Source organism: Salvelinus sp. IW2-2015, unplaced genomic scaffold, assembly GCF_002910315.2.
Source record: "Salvelinus sp. IW2-2015 unplaced genomic scaffold, ASM291031v2 Un_scaffold534, whole genome shotgun sequence".
NCBI classification, from domain to species: Eukaryota; Metazoa; Chordata; class Actinopteri; order Salmoniformes; family Salmonidae; genus Salvelinus; species Salvelinus sp. IW2-2015.
This window is the reverse complement of record NW_019942568.1, coordinates 136,040-153,766: the sequence shown is the minus strand read 5'-3', so window position 1 is coordinate 153,766 and position 17,727 is coordinate 136,040. Positions and strand designations below refer to the sequence as shown.

General features: G+C 42.6%; 1 protein-coding gene across 9 annotated transcripts in view; it reads left to right on the top strand.

Annotated features, from left to right (window-relative positions):
* The window catches only part of LOC112068459 (pleckstrin homology domain-containing family A member 5), a 131,562-nt gene that overhangs the window by 57,129 nt on the left and 56,706 nt on the right, over nt 1-17,727 (top strand). For 8 of the 9 annotated variants that reach the window (XM_070438162.1, XM_024135624.2, XM_024135626.2 and 5 more), the window contains exons 4-6: nt 353-425; nt 7,739-7,839; nt 9,664-9,779. In XM_070438162.1, the coding sequence (XP_070294263.1) occupies nt 353-425; nt 7,739-7,839; nt 9,664-9,779 (290 nt within the window). Of the gene's footprint in view, nt 1-352; nt 426-7,738; nt 9,246-9,634; nt 9,780-17,727 lie in introns of those variants that run through there. The other variant, XM_024135627.2, reaches the window with a different exon arrangement.

The following is a 17,727-nucleotide window of genomic DNA, read 5'->3' as shown; positions in this document are numbered from 1 at the left end:
CTGACTTTTTTTGATCTTCTTTATTTAGAACCAGTAACCACATTCTACGTCTGAACAGAACACCAGAAGATTGTCTGATGATCCTTGTTTCTAGCTCTTAGAACGAGTGACTCAGCAGAAATACATCGTAACAATTAAGTTATTCTCTTTTTGTACTCGTTGGGTTAAATGACCAGAATCAATACATTTATTGTCTACAGAAGGTGGGATAGTTTCCCAAACCTCTCCTTGGGGTTCCAAAGCCATTACATCTATTCAACTGCTACGTTATCAAGTCTTTGACTAGTTGTAAGGTGAGCTGAGGAGACATAATTTGGTCTGACTGTTTCTGTGTTCCTCCGTTATGTTTCAGGACAGCACGGGGATGAAGCTATGGAAGAAGAGGTGGTTTGTGCTGTCAGATATGTGCCTGTACTACTACAGAGGTGAGTCCACTATGAAGAATTTTTTTTCTAAACAGTAAGCATAAATATATCACAACCGATACTAGCCTCATCCTGGATTCTATTGCCTACATTTGCAAATGTGTGGTACAGAAATGCCATTTTGATGTTCATGGTGTCTTGAATCTCTTGCTGTAACTGGTCAGAAGTAAACATTTATTGATTTTGTTTGACCTTTATTTAACCAGGAAGGACTCATTGAGATTTGAAATCTATTTTTCAAGAGTGTCCTGGCCAAGATTGGCAACACCAAGTCATTGCACAATTACAGACAGACAACATGAAAAACTACAGGTAATCTAGTAAAAAAACATAGAATTCACAAGAGTATAACAAAATCATAAAACAGCTAATTAAAAACATTGACAAGTCAGAGAATCAGCCTCAAAATACTTCATCAATGATTTAAAACACCAATCGGGACAAGTTCTTCCAGTTTAAAAGTATTTTATAAGGCGCTCCAAGCCGATGGCGCAGCGTACATAAAAGCCCTTTTACCAAATTCAGTTCGGACATTTGGAACAGTTAGCAGGATAATGTATTTGGAACGAAGAGAGTACCCACCACATTTCTGAACAATAAAAATTCCCAAATTAAATGGTAGTAAACCCAAAATGGCTTTGTAAATAAAAGTATACCAGTGACTGAGCCTACGATTGACTAGAGAAGGCCAGCCAACCCTTGTATATAAAGTGCAGTGGTGCATAAGGGTTTTGCAGTTTAAAATAAATCAATGCTCCATGGTAAAGGGTGTCAATTGATCTCAAACACTGAACGAAGAATTCATATATAAAATATCCCCATAGTCTAGTAAAGGCATAAATGTAGCTGATACTAGCBTCCTTCTGGCTTCAAAAGAAAAACCGGCATTATTCCTAAAATAAAATCCCAACTTCAGCTTAAATTTTTTTGTAAGTTGTTGAATATGCAATTTAAAAGAAAGGCCGTCATCAATTAAAATTCCAAGATATTTATATGAGGTTACTGTCTACATCTCATTGCCCCGACAGGTAGTAATAGGTGAAAGGTTCAGAGGTCTATTTCTTGCTTTAGAAAACACCATTAGTTTAGTTTTGTCAGATTGAGGATAAGCTTCAATTGGTATGTTGAGCAGTATAAAAAGCAGTTTGCAAGTTCTGGAAAGCTTTTGTGAGAGCCACAACATTACATACAGTATCATCAGCATAGAAGTGTCTAACTTATTTATATAAATAGTGAATAAGAGGGGACCAAGTACAGAGCCCTGGGGCACACCATTACAGACAGACAATTTAACAGACATGAGCCCATCAAWCTGAGTGCACTGAGTTCTATCAGACAGATTGTTAGCAAACCATGCAGCTGCATGCTCCGAAAGACCTACAGTTCGCTCGACAATCTCTGCCTCAGTATAGCATGATCAACTGCATCAAAAGCTTTAGAGAGGTCAATAAAAAGTCAGACACAGTGCTGATTTTTGTCAAGGGCTTCAGTGATAAAACCTTCATGGCTGCTGTAATTGTGCTATGCTTCTTCCTGAAGCCCGATTGGTACATTGATAAAATCGAGTTAGTATATAAAACTATTTTAGCTGTTCACAACAAGGGTTTCAGGTATTTTCGCCAGGGGTGACAGCTTTGAGATTGGCCTATAATTAGAGATTGGCCTATAAGATTGGCCTATGAGATTGGCCTATAATAATACAAGACAGCTCAGAAGAAAACCATGGGTTATCCCGTCCTTTAACTCTGAACCTGTGGAATGGGGCATGTTTGTTTACTATTTGGAAAAACCAACATGAAAGAATTTCCAGGCAGTTTCCACATTAGGAATAAGCTCAATCTTGCTCCAGTCAAAATAAAACAAATCATCAAAGAAAGCCTGCTCATTAAAACTCTTAAAATGTATCTTACGAATAAAGCATGGGTTTGTCTTAGGAACCTTTGAATTTCTAACAGCAACATCTGCACAATGGTCACTTAAATCATTACAAAAAACACCAACTGCAGAATATTTATGTGGAACATTTGTCAATATCAAATRAATTTAGGGTCGATTTCTCTGGACATTTGAGATTTGGGCTGGTGGGTGAGTTAATCAACTGGGTAAGATTCATAGAATTACAACACATTTTAAAATCATCAGACACCGGCTTTAACCAACACCAGTTGAGATCACCAATCAAGATAATTTCACTGTAAAGAAGTTTAGACATAAGGGGTCTATAACAGCCAATCGCAGTTATAGAGAAACCCTTTGAAACCTCACGATTCAAAGCAAGAAACTGTTTACAAAAAATAGCCACACTTACAAGGAATTTAGTCTTTACATATATAGCCACTCAATCAGTGTGATACACATTGTAACCATTTATACAAATATCCTTATCAAGAACAGACTTGCTGAGCCAGGTTTCAGAAAACACAATTACATCAACATCAGTTGATATAGCCCAAATCCAAACCCCATCAATTTTTGACAACAGGCTGCCCACATCTAAATGAAAAATACCAAAACCACATCTAGATTTAAAATCTGAGAGGGTTGGGAGACATATCAGGGCCAGGGTTAGGTTGCACGTTACCTGATATCAACAACAGAAGAATAACTAGGCACCTCTGTTTAATAACCTGGTAGACAACAAGGCCTATGGCCACCTAGGGTATGACCTTCTCTGCTGAGTGGCTTCACTGGTGTGCGGTTCTGTGGTTGTGATTCCGTTTTTTTAGCCATGTCCCTGTGTTTATACAAGATCTACTGTATATATATATAAGGGGTTGGGTAGATTACTTTCTAAATGTAATCCGTTAAAGTTACTAGTTACATGTCCAAAATTGTAGTCAGTAACGTAGTCAATGCAACATGCCGAAACAAAATTAACTATGCAAAACTAGATATGCAAAACTAGATATGCAAGAGATTTTGTTGTAGGCAGAACGCATTGGAGTAGGATTCTATTGCATTGACACACACGACTCTAACCCTAACCCGTACTCTACACAGACCGGTACGGCGTTACCATAGGCCTATTTGCAAATAGACCATTGCCATATATGGATCTGAGCCATTTACTTTGAACTGGAAAACAAATGGGGAAAATAGAGGTCAATTGTTTTAGTCTCAAGGGTGCCATTGAGAGGTGTGATTACTGGGGTAGGGGTAAATGTGAATGTTGACCAACTGAAGGGGAAGATTCACGGTGTTTGTGATGCTCGTCATTTGGTGCGACGCAGACAGGGTGGAGTGAGTGTTGAAACAGAAGAGTCGTTGTCTGTTCTTTTGAGTTTTGATGTTGAGTCTTTGCCCGACAAAGTGATGTTAGGATATGTAAGTTATCCCGTACAAGCTTTTGTGCCGAGTACATGATGTGGTTAGAGGTGTCAAGCTTATGGGCATGTGGCAGCAGTGTGTAGGAGGGAGGTTCCTAGGTGTGAGAAGTGTGCAGAAGGGCATGAGACAAAGGAATGTGTAGCATTGGGGAAAGTAGTGGTATGTGTTAATTGTAGGGGTGCACATGGGGCTGGGGATCAGCAATGTCTGGTGCGAGAGAGGCAGGTTGAGGTTTCCAGGGTTGGAGTACTGCAGTTATCGTATACTGAGGCAGTGAAGAAACTAGAGAAAGACGGGTCAAGGGGGAGGGATCATGAGAGTAGTGGTGTGAGCAGTAGAGGGATCGGTCAACAAGTGATATATGTTTCAGTAAGATTGGATTTTTAGCATTTAAAGCAATGGTTATCAAATGTACTGCAGGGATGAAACGTAAGTCACAGAAAATGGAGGTGCTTCTCTCCAGGGGCTGATATTTCTTCTGAGCAGCAGTCCCTGGCAGCTGCAGAGAGGTATTTGGGTGTGCGAGACTTGATGTCAGAAGAGTTACAGGGTGTGTTAAGTGGTGGTGTCCCATCCTATCAGACTGTTGGCCTGAGGTAGGATTAAGTAGATTTAAATAGTGGAGTAGGTTTTTAGTGAGTGTAGGGTCAGATGGTAGGGTATTTGTTGATTTATTATTATTTATATATTTTTTCAAGCAATGTATAAGGGATTTGTACACCAGTCTTGTTGGTGGCGGTATGTAGCCACGTGTGCACATTTTGTTAATATCCTTTGATAGTTAGTGAGTTATTGGCCAAGTTATAAATAATTTGTAGTCAGCTATAATGGAGTGATTGCTTCCTACAAGAGCACAAAACATGTACATTTCTAGACATCTTTGAAAAGCAAGTCAGGTAAAGAGCTTTTTTTTGTCTTAAAGGGGCAGTGTTGTATTTTGAGACAGGCTTGAATAAGCTAAGTAGCCAATAGGCAGAGGGTAAAATAATTTMTCTGTTTCTCTGTAATAATGGTATGGGAATAATAATGCATTTTATTTTGTAAAGTGGTTTCTTGCATCAAACAACACAACATTTCCAGTCACCTCCATGTCTGAAGGACAAGTTGAGAAACAGGTTAATGTCAAGCCCTGCATGTTTTTTTTTCAAAAGTCTCATGAAATGTAGGCCTACATTGAACACCACACATTGGTTGCAACCGTAGGCTGAATGATAGAACAGCTATTTCCATGTTAAAATGTTATGGGATGAATGTATCCATAGTTTTTTTATGGTAGGCCACTCTGGTAGGCCTAGATTATGATCAAATAGCCACAGTAGCCTGCTTGGCCACTGTTTAAACTGTAACTTGAAGCGGGTACAGCCTCAGTATTCATATTAAACGCGCGCTGGAAGTTCAAGCACGTTCAAGTTTGTGCGATCAGCAGACCGGAAAATTTGCTCTGTGCCTATTTTCCGGAGATTGCATTGGCTATTGCAAAATGTTGATTCTGTGGCCAATTAACAATTTCTTTGTGGATTTCGGTGTGTGCTAGGGGTTATTGTTTTGCTGGAATATCCACTTGTGGCTAAGTTTCTGCCTCCTGGAAGAGGCAGCCAAGTTTTTAAAAATGTCCTGGTACTCGGTAAAGTTAATGATGCCGTTGACCTTAACAAGGGTCCCAAGACCAGTGGAAGCTGGTCCACCACCATATTTTACAGTAGGTATAGGTATCTTTTTAGCCTGACGACACACTAAATTCTTCCGCTGCCCTGTTGTTCGCTACATACATTAGTCTGAGACTGTGGTTTGTGGTGACTAGGGGCATTGTACACAAGTCATAAGGGTTGTCTCTAACCAATCAGTATCAAAGCCAATGACAAGTTTTCAAACCGCCGCTTTACCCATGTGTGTTCTGGCTCAGGCCCAACCCATCGGTGTCTGGACCAATCAATCAGCCCCGAATGCGTTTGCATCCAGTGACTCATTGATCCAGACTCGTTGCGCAGAAGAAACTAACGTCCATGGGCCGGTTTGGCCGGTGCAAGGCGTCTGGGTAGCCAGGCAAGTTATTAATTCTTATTTTGATGCCAAACCCACCACTGGTGTGCAGTGGTGGAAAAAGTAACCAATTGTCATACTTGAGTTAAAGTAAAGATAACTTAATAGAAAATGACTCAAGTCACCCAGTAAAATACTATTTCAGTAAAAGTCTTATTTGGTTTTAAATATACTTAAGTATCGAAGGTAAATGTAATTGCTAAAATATACTTTAGTATTAAAAGTAACAGTATGAATAATAAAAAATTCCTTATATTAAGCAAACCAGACAGCACCATTTTCTTGTTTTTATTTATTTACGGCTAGCTAGGGGCACGCTCCAACACACTTTAATGCTCCAATAATTTACAAAATAAGGATTTGCGTTTAGTGAGTCTGTCACGTTCCTGACCTGTTTTCCCTTGTTTTTGTATTTATTTAGTATGGTCAGGGCGTGAGTTGGGTGGGTTGTCGATGTGTGATTTTTATTTTGGGTTTTTTGTGTGTTCGGCCTGGTATGATTCTCAATCAGAGGCAGCTGTCAATCGTTGTCCCTGATTGAGAATCATACTTAGGCAGCCGGGGTTTCACGTGTGTTTTGTGGGTGTTTGTTTTCCGTGTCAGTGTTTGTACCTCACGGGACTGTCACGGTAGTTATTTTGTTATTTTGTATCGCATATTGTTTTGTTATATATTAAATCACTATGGAAACTAACCACTCTGCGTATTGGTCCGATCCTTCTCGCCTCTCCTCGTCCGAGGAGGAGGAAGAAAATGACTTTTGTTACAGAGTCCGCCAGATCAGAGGCAGTAGAGATGACCAGGGATGTCCTCTTGATAAGTGTGTGAATTGGACCATTTTTTGTCCTGCTAAGCATTCGAAATGTAACGAGTAATTTTGTGTTATGGAGTAAAAAGTACATTATTTTCTTTAGGAATGTAGTGAACTAAAAGTAAAAGTTGTCAAAAATAGAAATAATAAATTCAAGATACCCCCAAAAACGACTTAAGTACTAGTAGTACTTTTAAGTATTTTTACTTAAGTACTTTAAGTGGCCAATATCATACAACAAATGTCAACTGCTGGACTTTGCTAAACGGCATTGGCACTTGGATTGAAACTGGTGCTTTGGTCAGACGACCAAATAGAGCGGTTTCATTGCTAGCTTGGGGGCAGCAGTGAGTGGTAGAGTAAGAGAGAAACGGAAACAGTTTTATTACAAACCAGTGATTCCACAGGAAAATGGTAAGTGATACATCAAACACACAGAGCCCTTTGAACAGCAGGTATAGCTTACATATAGTATGGCTGCATCTGAAATGGCACCCTATATGGTGAAATTTGGGACGCAGCCATAGTCTAGGTCATGGGCATCTCCAGTCCTCCGGGGCCGGATTGGTCTCACACTTTTCCCCCAGTTAGTGTGAAATCTCATTTACTGCACTTTACTGCCTTATGGAGGGAGGGAGGGAGGGTGAGAGGGAGGCTGGGAGTGAGAGAAGGATGGAGAACAAAACAGGCTGGAGGACACAGATCGATCCTGGAGCCAGGCCTCCCAGTCAGAGCCCCAGGACAAACGGTTTCCATCCACTTCCTACCACAGAGAGCACACACACACGCTTCGCAGTACACACGCAGACACGTGCGCGCGCACACACACACACACACACACACACTTCCACCCAGTATGGTCTCTCAGCTGGATGTAATACGGCTTAGCGAAAGGTTATCTCTCTGCTGGAGTTTAATCAATGGATATATGCTAATCTCTTTCCCTGCCTGTAATTTAAATCACTGGGTAACCTCCTTAATATGATTTTATATAATTATCCTGGTGAGGAAGAGTGATTTGTTTCACAGCAGCAATAACTGCATAGACAAACTTCTGAAGAAGATAAAATAAGGATCTATCCTACAGATGAAATACAACTCATCTTTGTTTCCTCTTTGTTTTTGTTTCCTTCAGATGAGAAAGAGGAGGGTATCCTCGGCAGCATCCTCCTGCCTAGCTTTCATATATCTATGCTGTCTGTCGACGACCACATCAACAGGAAATATGCCTTCAAGGTCAGTACTTGTTTTCATTCTTTTGTCAAATTGTCGTTTGGCCACAGTGGTTGATTCTTTTCATTTGGTGTCCTAGGATAGGATAAAGTAATCCTTTTAACCCCCCCCCCTAAAAGAGTTAGATGCACTATTGTAAAGTGGTTGTTCCACTGGATATCATAAGGTGAATGCACCAATTTGTAAGTCGCTCTGGATAAGAGCGTCTGCTAAATGACTTAAATGTAAATGTAATGTGTCTGAGATTCCAGAGTTAAGGGGAAACGAGTGAGAGATTCATTAGGTGAAAAATTCAAGTTTGTTTGATATATAAAAAAAGAAATGTGAACAAGAAGAAAAGAGTGAGTTTAGTCAAGGATTAAGAGGGAAGAGAAAATGCTGTTTTTTTCTGGCGTGTGCTGCCACTACTAAGCATTGTTAGTAAGCTAAGTTTAGTCTTGGTCAAAGAGAGGAAAAATAAGGCTGTTTTATCTGGCATCTGCTGCTACTGCTATAGAGTATTGGTAGTAAGCAGCAGGAGCCGCCTTCAGCTCTAGAGCCTCAGAGTCCAGTGGAAGCCAGTCCTATTTAATTTTATGGCATCTCTCTCGGTGCTGTGGCTTTCTCTCTGGTCGGGTTCCTTTCCAAAGCCACAGAGAGAGACGAGGGTTCGGCTCAGCCCTGCCAAACAGCACAGCCACACAGACGCCCAGGAGTCTTCCCAAGTTCTCTCTAACCAACCACACACATACTCAGTTTCCATCTCCTCAGAGAGAGAAGGATGGAGGAAGGGAAATTAAGGGGGAGGAGGAAGAAAACAGAGCTGTGCATGACCCCTGTAGTTCTTAGGAATAATAATAATAATAGCAATATTTTACATAACTCAAAGGAAATGGAATGACGCTAGGAGTCTTCCCAAGTTCTTTCTAACCAACCACACACATACTCAGTTTCCATCTCCTCAGAGAGAGAAGGATGGAGGGAGACAGATCATGGAGGAAGGGAAATGAAGGGGGAGGAGGAAGAAAACAGAGCTGTGCATGACCCCTGTAGTTCTTAGGAATAATAATAATAATAGCAATATTTTACATAACTCAAAGAAAATGGAATGACGCTAACTCAACATTATGCCAATCATTTTAAACTCTCCATATTCCTGTCTCTTGTGGCAAACATGGCAGTTTCATAAGCCCCTTATTCCTCACTGACTGTTGTTACAAATACATTTTTGGATGACACAGGAATGGCTGCCTTTAGTCCCTGGTCAACAAAATATTGGTATTACTCAGTGTGTTCTTGTCTTGTCTGTCTTTCTCTCTCTGCTGTCTCCTTCGTCCGTGCACACACTAACAATGCCTTTGTTTGTCTACTGCGAGCGGATCTTGAGTGAGGGGAATCAGCAGCCTGTTTACCAGTCCAAGTGTTGCATGGTGAGTCCTGATTCCGTAATGTAGTGGTATACAAATCCGATGAGTCATGGGTTTAGATGGGTTTGGCCTACATGGTGGTGTGGATTTTATTATATCAGGATAAAATTATGTCAGAATGATATTATGTCCTAAAATATACGTTCTATGTGTCCTAAAAAAAACATTCACACCAGCAGGAAGAATTTAACTAGTCAATGATGCTGTCAGAACAAATGAACTGAGATATGGTTATGTCCATCATTGATAAGAGATGATGCTGCAAACTATTCTGACTGACTGTTCACATATACAGTGTTAGCTTTAGAACTCAAATCAAGCCAGAGTAAAAGAGACCACATCCCAGTTGACTCAACTAACCCGCTTCTTACCCTTTCTCTCTTCCCTTCCAGGTCTCTTCTCTTCGACTCTGATCCGGCAGGCGACACATCCCAACATGCGAACGTACTACTTTTGCACAGACGCAGCCAAAGACATGGAGTCATGGATGAAGGTGATGACAGACGCTGCCCTGGTGCACTCAGAGCCTATCAAGAGGTTTGTACTCAATCAATAAGTGACACTTCGTTTCCTATTCAGTTGAGATGTCAGTACTGAGTAGTAACTAAACAGAGATCCTATTTCCCATTCAGTCGAGCTGTGAGGCTCAGTCTATACTGGACTATTGTCTTAGTCAATTTAGCTACTGAACTTGGAGGAAAAGTTTCATTGGATCTCAGACAGTGTTTGAACGGTGGTAACCTCTTAAATAGAAATATTAAGGAGCTGTTCTGTTTTACTGTTATTTGAGCTCTCTGAATTGCTTTCCTCAGCATGTAGTTGATTAGGGAAGAGTCTCATCCACCTCAACATATTCCAGTCCTCTAGAGTGAGACTGAGTGATACAGAAAACGCGGGCTCTTCACTGTTGCATAACCTGGCTATTGTCAGAGGATAGGGGTGTGTGTGTGTCCTGGATGCACAATGCAGGTTTAGCGTGAAGGACGCATGAGCTACAGTACAAACTGTACTGACTGACTGACTGTGTGTGTGTGTGTGTGTGTGTGTGTGTGTGTGTGTGTGTGGTGTTGTGTGGTTGTGTGTGTGTGTGATAGAGGCGTCATGTGAAGGGATTATGGGGACTTAGAGTGAAATAACAGTCACCTGGCAACCTTCCTCAACAACGCTTCCTCCTCTCTACACGGCAGAACAGCGTGTGTGTGTGTCATCTACCTGGCAGAGTGAAGAGGAGGCCTGAACAGTGAAGTGATTTTTAATTAAATGAAGTGATGTGATGGTGTCTCTGGCTGCAGTCCTCAGGGAGATACGATAGCTAATTGAGCAGGTGACACCGGAACAACACTGCTGCCAATTCAAAATAAAACGAAATAAAAAAAAATTGGTCGCATACACATATTTTGCAGATGTTATCGCGGGTGTAGCGAAATGCTTATGTTCCTACCTCCAACAGTGCAGCAATTCTTAACAATACAAAACAATACACTCAAATCCCCAAAATAAAAAGAAGGAATTAAAGAATATAGAAATATTAGAACGATCAATGTCAGAGTCCGGAATATACAGTGCATTCGGAAAGTATTCAGACCTCATGACTTTTTCAACATTTTGTTACATTACAGCCTTATTCTAAAATGTATTAAGTCGTTTTTCCCCCTCATTAATCTACACACAAACCCCATCGTGACAGCGAAAACAGGTTTTTATAAATTTGAGCAAATTATTACTAATAAAAACAGAAATACCTTATTTACATAAGTATTCAGAACTTTTGCTGTGAGACTCGAAATTGAGCTCAGGTGCGTCCTGTTTCCATTGATCATCCTTTAGATGTTTCTACAAGTCCAGCTGTGGTAAAATCAATTGATTGGACATGATTTGGAAAGGTACAAACCTGTCTATATAAGGTCACACAGCTGACAGTGCAGGTCAGAGCAAAAACCAAGCCATCAGGTTCTACAGCTGCACATCGAGAGCATCCTGACTGGTTGCATCACTGCCTAGTATGGCAACTGCTCGGCCTTCGACCGCAAGGCACTACAGAGGGTAGTGCGTACGGCCCTGTACATCACTGGGGCCAAGCTTCCCGCTATCCAGGACCTCTATACCAGGAGGTGTCAGAGGAAGGCCCTAAAAATTGCCAAAGACTCCAGCCACCCTAGTCACAGACTGTTCTCTCTGCTGCCACACGGAAAGCGGTACTGGAGCACCAAGTCTAGGTCCAAGGCTTCTTAACAGCTTCTACCCCCAAGACATAAGACTCCAGAACAGCTAATCAAAGGGCCAGACCCCTCTTTTACGCTGCTGCTACTCTCTGTTTATTATCTATGCATAGTCACTTTATTAACTCTACCTACATGTACATACTACCTCAATTACCTCAACTAACCGGTGCCCCCGCACATTGACTCTGTACCGGTTCCCCCTGTATATAGCCACGCTATTGTTATTTTACTACTGCTGTTTAATTATTTGTTACATTTATTTTACATTTTTACTTATCTTTTTTTTTACAAAATACTTATTTTTCTTTACTTGGTTGTTGGTTAACGGCTTGTAAGTAAGCATTTCACTGTAAGGTGAAACCTGTTGTATTTGGCGCATGTGACAAATAACATTTGATTTGATTTTAAGGAATTGTCCATAGAGCTCCGATAGATCTGGGGAAGGGTGCACAAAAATGTTGACAGCGTTGAAGGTCCCCAAGAACACAGTGGCCTCCATCATTCTTAAATGGAAGAAGTTTGGAAACACCAAGACTCTTCCTTGAGCTGGCCTTCCGGCCAAACTGAGAAATCGGGGGAGAAGGGCCTTGGTCAAGGAGGTGACCAAGAGCCACTCTGACAGAGCTCCGAAGTTATTCTGTGGAGATGGGAGAACCTTCCATATTTGGTTTGGTCAGGGTGTGATTTGGGGTGGGCATTCTATGTTTTTGTTTTCTATGATTTTGTATTTCTATGTTTTGGCCGGGTATGGTTCTCAATCAGGGACAGCTGTCTATCGTTGTCTCTGATTGGGAACCATACTTAGGTAGCCCTTTTCCCTCCTTTCAGTGTGGGAAGTTTGTTTATGGCACATAGCCCTTATGCTTCACGGTTGTTTTGTATTGTTTGTTGTTTTTGTCGGCTTTATTTCTAAATAAAAGGATTATGTACGCTCACCACACTGCGCTTTGGTCTCCTCCTTTTGACGGCCGTGACAATTTCACCTTACAGTGAAATGCTTACTTACGAGCCCCTAACCGACAATGCAGTTTCAAAAAAAATGTGGATAAGAAAAAAAGATAAAAGTTACAAGTAATTAAAGAGCAGAAGTAAAATAACAATATCGAGGCCATATTCAGGAGGGTACCGATACAGAGTCAATGTGCGGGGGCACCGGTTAGTTGAGGTAATATGTACATGTAGGTAGAGTTATTAAAGTGACTATGCATAGCTGACAACAGAGAGTCGCAGTGGTGTAAAGAGCGGGGGGGGGGGGGGCAATGCAAATAGTCTGGGCATTCATTTGACTAGATGTTCAGGAGTCTCATAGCTTGGGGGTAGAAGCTGTTTAGAAGCCTCTTGGACCTAGACTTGGCGCTCCGATACCGCTTGCCGTGCAGTAGCAGGGAGAACAGTCTATGACAAGGATGGCTGAAGTCTTTGACAATTTTTAGGGCCTTCCTCTTACACTGCCTGGTATAGAGGTCCTGGATGGCAAGAAGCTTGGCCCCAGTGATGTACTGGGCCGTTCGCACTACCCTCGGTATTGCCTTGCGGTCGGAGGCCGAGCAGTTGCCATACCAGGCAGTGATGCAAACAGTCAGGATGCTCTAGATGGCGCAGCTGTAGAACCTTTTGAGGATTTGAGGATCTGAGGACCCATGCTAAATCTTTTCAGTCTCCTGAGAGGGAATAGGTTTTGTCGTGCCCTCTTCACGACTGTCTTGGTGTGCTTGGACCATGTTCGTTTGTTGGTGATGTGAACACCAAGGAACTTGAAGCTCTCAACCTGCTCTACTGCAGCCCCATCGATGAAAATGGGGGCGTGCTCGCTCCTTTTTTTCCTGTAGTCCACAATCATCTCCTTTGTCTTGATCACGTTGAGGGAGAGGTTGTTGTCCTGGTACCACACTGCCAGTTCTCTGACCTTCTCCCTATAGGCTGTCTCATCGTTGTCTGTGATCAGGCCTACCACTGTTGTGTCATCAGCAAACTTAATGATAGTGTTGGAGTCGTGCCTGACCGTGCAGTCATGAGTGAACAGGGAGTACAGGAGGGGACTGAGCACACACCCCTGAGGGGCCCCTGTGTTGAGAATCAGCGTGGTGGATGTTTTGTTACCTACCCTTACTACTTGGGGGCAGCCCGTCAGGAAGTCCAGGATCCAGTTGTAGAGGGAGGTGTTTAGGCCCAGGGTCCTTAGCTGATTGATGAGCTATGGGGGCTATATGGTGTTGAATGCATGAGTTATAGTCAGTGAATAGCAGTCTCACTTAGGTGTTCCTTTTGTCCAAGTGGGAAAGGGCAGTGTGGAGTGCAATAGAGATTGCATCATCTGTGGATCTTTTGGGGTGGTATGCAAATTGGAGTGGGTCTAGGGTTTCTGGGATGATGGTGTTGATGTGAGCCATGACCAGTCTTTCAAAGAACTTCATGGCTACAGACGTGAGTGCTTCGGGTCGGGAGTCATTTAAGCAGGTTACCTTTACTGTTCTTGGGCACAGGCACTATGGTGGTCTGCTTTAAACATGTTGGTATTACAGACTCGGACAGGGAGAGGTTGAAAATGTCAGTGAAGAGACTTTCCAGTTAATTTTGAATTGTAAGCAGGAATCAGGAGGATAGAATTATGGTCAGATTTGCCAAATGGAGGGCGAGGGAGAGCTTTGTATGCGTCTCTGTGTGTGGAGTATAGGTGGTCCAGAGTTCTTTTTCCTCTGGTTGGCATTTAACATGCTGATAGAAATTTGGTAAAACAGATTTAAGTTTCCCTGCATTAACGTCCTCGGCTACTAGGAGCGCCGTCTCTGGGTAAGCGTTTTCTTGTTTGCTTATGGCAGAACAGCTACGAAGAATACAGATGAAGTGTAACGGTGGTCCTCCTCCTCTTCAACCGAAAAGGAGGAGTATTGAGGGAACCAAGGCGCAGCGGGTTGTGAACACATAATATTTATTAAAGACAAGACGAAAACACGAACTTCACTATAAACTAACAAAACAACAAACGGAGTAGACAGACCTGAACGACGAACTTACATTAAACACGAGAACGCACGAACAGGGAAAATAGCCTACACATAAAATGACGATGTACAACACAAACCGAACAGTCCCGTATGGTGCGACAAACACTGACACAGGAGACAACCACCCACAACGAACACTGTGAAACAACCTACCTAAATATGACTCTCAATTAGAGGAACGCCAAACACCTGCCTCTAATTGAGAGCCATACCAGGCAACCCTTAAACCAACATAGAAACAGACAACATAGAATGCCCACCCAAACTCACGTCCTGACCAACTAACACATACAACAAACTAACAGAAATAGGTCAGGAACGTGACATGAAGACTCTCTCGGTAGGTAGTGTGGTCTACAGCTTATCATGAGATATTCTACCTCAGGCGAGCAATAGCTCGAGACTTCCTTAGATATTGTGCACCAGCTGTTATTTACAAAAATACATAGACCACTCCCCCTAGTCTTACCAGACGCCTCTGTTCTATCTTGCCAGTACATCGTATAACTAGCCAGCTGTATGTTGATAATGTCGTCGTTCAGCCACGACTCTGTGAAGCATAAGATTTTACAGTTTTTAATGTCCCGTTGGTAGTTTAATCTTCCGTGTAACTCGTCGATTTTATTCTCCAAAGATTGCACGTTTGCTAGAAGAATGGAGGAAAGTGGGGGTTTATTCTACGAATTCTTAGAAGGCAGCCCACTCTTCGGCCCCTCTTTCTCCGCCGCCTCTTCATGCAGATCACAGGGATCGGGGCCTGTTCCCGAGGAAGCTGTATAACCTTCGTGTCGGGCTCGTCAGATTCGTGTAAGGAAAAAAAGGATTCTGCTAGTCCGTGGTGATTAATCGCAGTCATGATGTCTATAAATTATTTTCGGTCATAAGAAACAGTAGGGGCAACATTATGTACAAAATACGTTTTAAAAAACGTTTTTACAACGCAGATAAACAAACAAAAAAACACAATACGTCTGCCTTCCTCCTGCGCCAACAATACTTCAACATTGTTGCATGTCGCGTTTATGTTTTTCTTCAGTTTACACAGGGCATCAGTCTATAAAGTGCAGGGTTGAGTACCAGGTGGAAGCCGGCTAGTAACAGTGAGTAAAGTTCAGGTCAGGATACTGGGCGGAGGCTAGCTAGTGGTGACTCTTTTACAGTCTGATGGTCTGGATATAGAAGCTGTTTTTCAGTCTCTCGGACCCAGCTTTGATGCAGCTGTACTGTCTCCACCTTCTAGGTACTGGGGTGAACAGGCCATGGCTTGGGTGGCTGAGGTCCTTCCTGTGACACCAGGTGCTGTCAATGTCCTGGAGGGCAGGCAGTGTGCCCCTATTAATGCGTTGGGCTCTGGAGAGCCCTGCGATTGTGGATGGTGCAGTTGCCATACTAAGCGGTGATACAGCCCGAAAGGATGTTCTTAATGGTTGATCTGTAGAAGTTTGTGAGGGTCTTACGGGCCAAAACAAATTTTTTCAGCCTCCTGAGGTTTGAAGAGGCGCTGTTTTGCTTTCTTCACCACACTGTCTGTGTGGATGGATGGACTATTTTAGGTTGTCAGTGATGTGCACGCCTAGGAACTTGAAGCTTTTCAACCTCTTCACTGCAGCCCTGTCGATGTGGATGGGGTTGTGCTTCCTCTGCTGTCTCCTGAAGTCCACGATCAGCTCCTTCGTTTTGTTGACGTTGAGGGAGAGGTTATTTTCCGGGCACCACTCTGCCAGGGCCCTAACCTTCCCCCTGTAGGGACTGGTGCAAATGGCACCATCTCCTCTACTGCTTTTGCCCTTTTCCTTACCTTCTCTTACTCTTAAAACCCGGTGGTTCATTCTTAAAATCTGCCTCTTGTAATTCGACCAAAACGTCCCAATATGTTGCTTTATCTTGGAACGCATAATAACCTTTACTCTATTTGTACCCATTGTACCTCTACTCTAGGTGTTTGAGCATAAAACCTTTCATACATTCATAAAACCACCCAGAAGTAAACAGCCTTAAATACAAAAATAAAACTACCTCGCAGCCTTTCTTCCAGCTAAATATACTCCTGATCAGCCAGTCAGTGGTGTGTAATGCAGCAGAAACATGCCTGATGAGGTCATGCAGACAAGGTTTTCATAGGGCCCTATGTGACTTCCATAATCCTGAAAGAGACACAGACAGGCAGAGGGCAGGGAAACACATTATGTTGCTGGCTACTGCCATTAAACGCCAACAGCCTGAGTTTAGAAACTGGGACGGCTGTCAAACAGATTGGTCTCTTACTTTTCTTTCTATCTCTTTTTCTCTGTGTCTCTATCGCACTCTCTATCTCTCTCACCCTCTTCTCACTTTTCGCTCTCTCTCTCTCTCTCTTAACACTGAGATTCCCACACTGTGTCTTCCTGGTGGATTGCCTTTGTTGATGTGACCTTCAGCTCATACAAGGCAAAGGACCAATGGTATCCATTACCTTGAGAGAGCCAAGGCACCAACCTGTTTAACAGATATGTGTGCGCGCCTGCATGTGTATGTGTGGAACTCATATGGAACTGCATGAGTGTGTGACCCCAGAGAGGTCAGGGAGGGGTTGCCAGCAGGTCTGAATGAGCGGCAGGACCTTCCGGGCCTGTCAGTCTGGACTGGAGTCAGAGCCAATAGTTTATAGGCCTTCTCTGGTTTCCTCTCTCTCAGCACTGGGCTGGCAGCTGCAGGATCTATTGTAGCTTAGCCCCTCATAGGATCACTTTCCCTTTGTCTCAGAGCTGCAGCAATATCAGTATAAAGCATGGCTGAGTGTCAGAGATGGATCCGGGTTCAAATTATTTTTGAAATATTTCAAATCCTTTGAGTGTTTGCTTTAGTCTGTCTGCAATGCCAGTTGGGTGGAATTTGCACTTCTATGACTATTCTATTGGTTCCATTGTGCCAGGCAAGCTCAATCAATTCCAGATAAAGTACCAGTATTTGAAAACATAAAAAATATTATTTGAACCCAAGTCTGAGCTGCTGCCCACATATTTTAAGGTATGGCTGAGTGTCAGAGAGGAAGGTTGTTATGAGTGTCAGAGAGAAAGGTTCTATTATGATATATTCTGACTGGATAAAGGACACAATCATTGCATCTGTGGAAACGCTGACAACGCTGACACTCTCTCTCACTCTCCTGTGCAACGGTATCTTGATTGTATCTTGTATCTTGGATCATTGACTTTGCTCTCCTGTTATTCTCTCTCATTCCTCCCTCTCTCCATACCCCTCTCTCCTCATCTTCCTCCT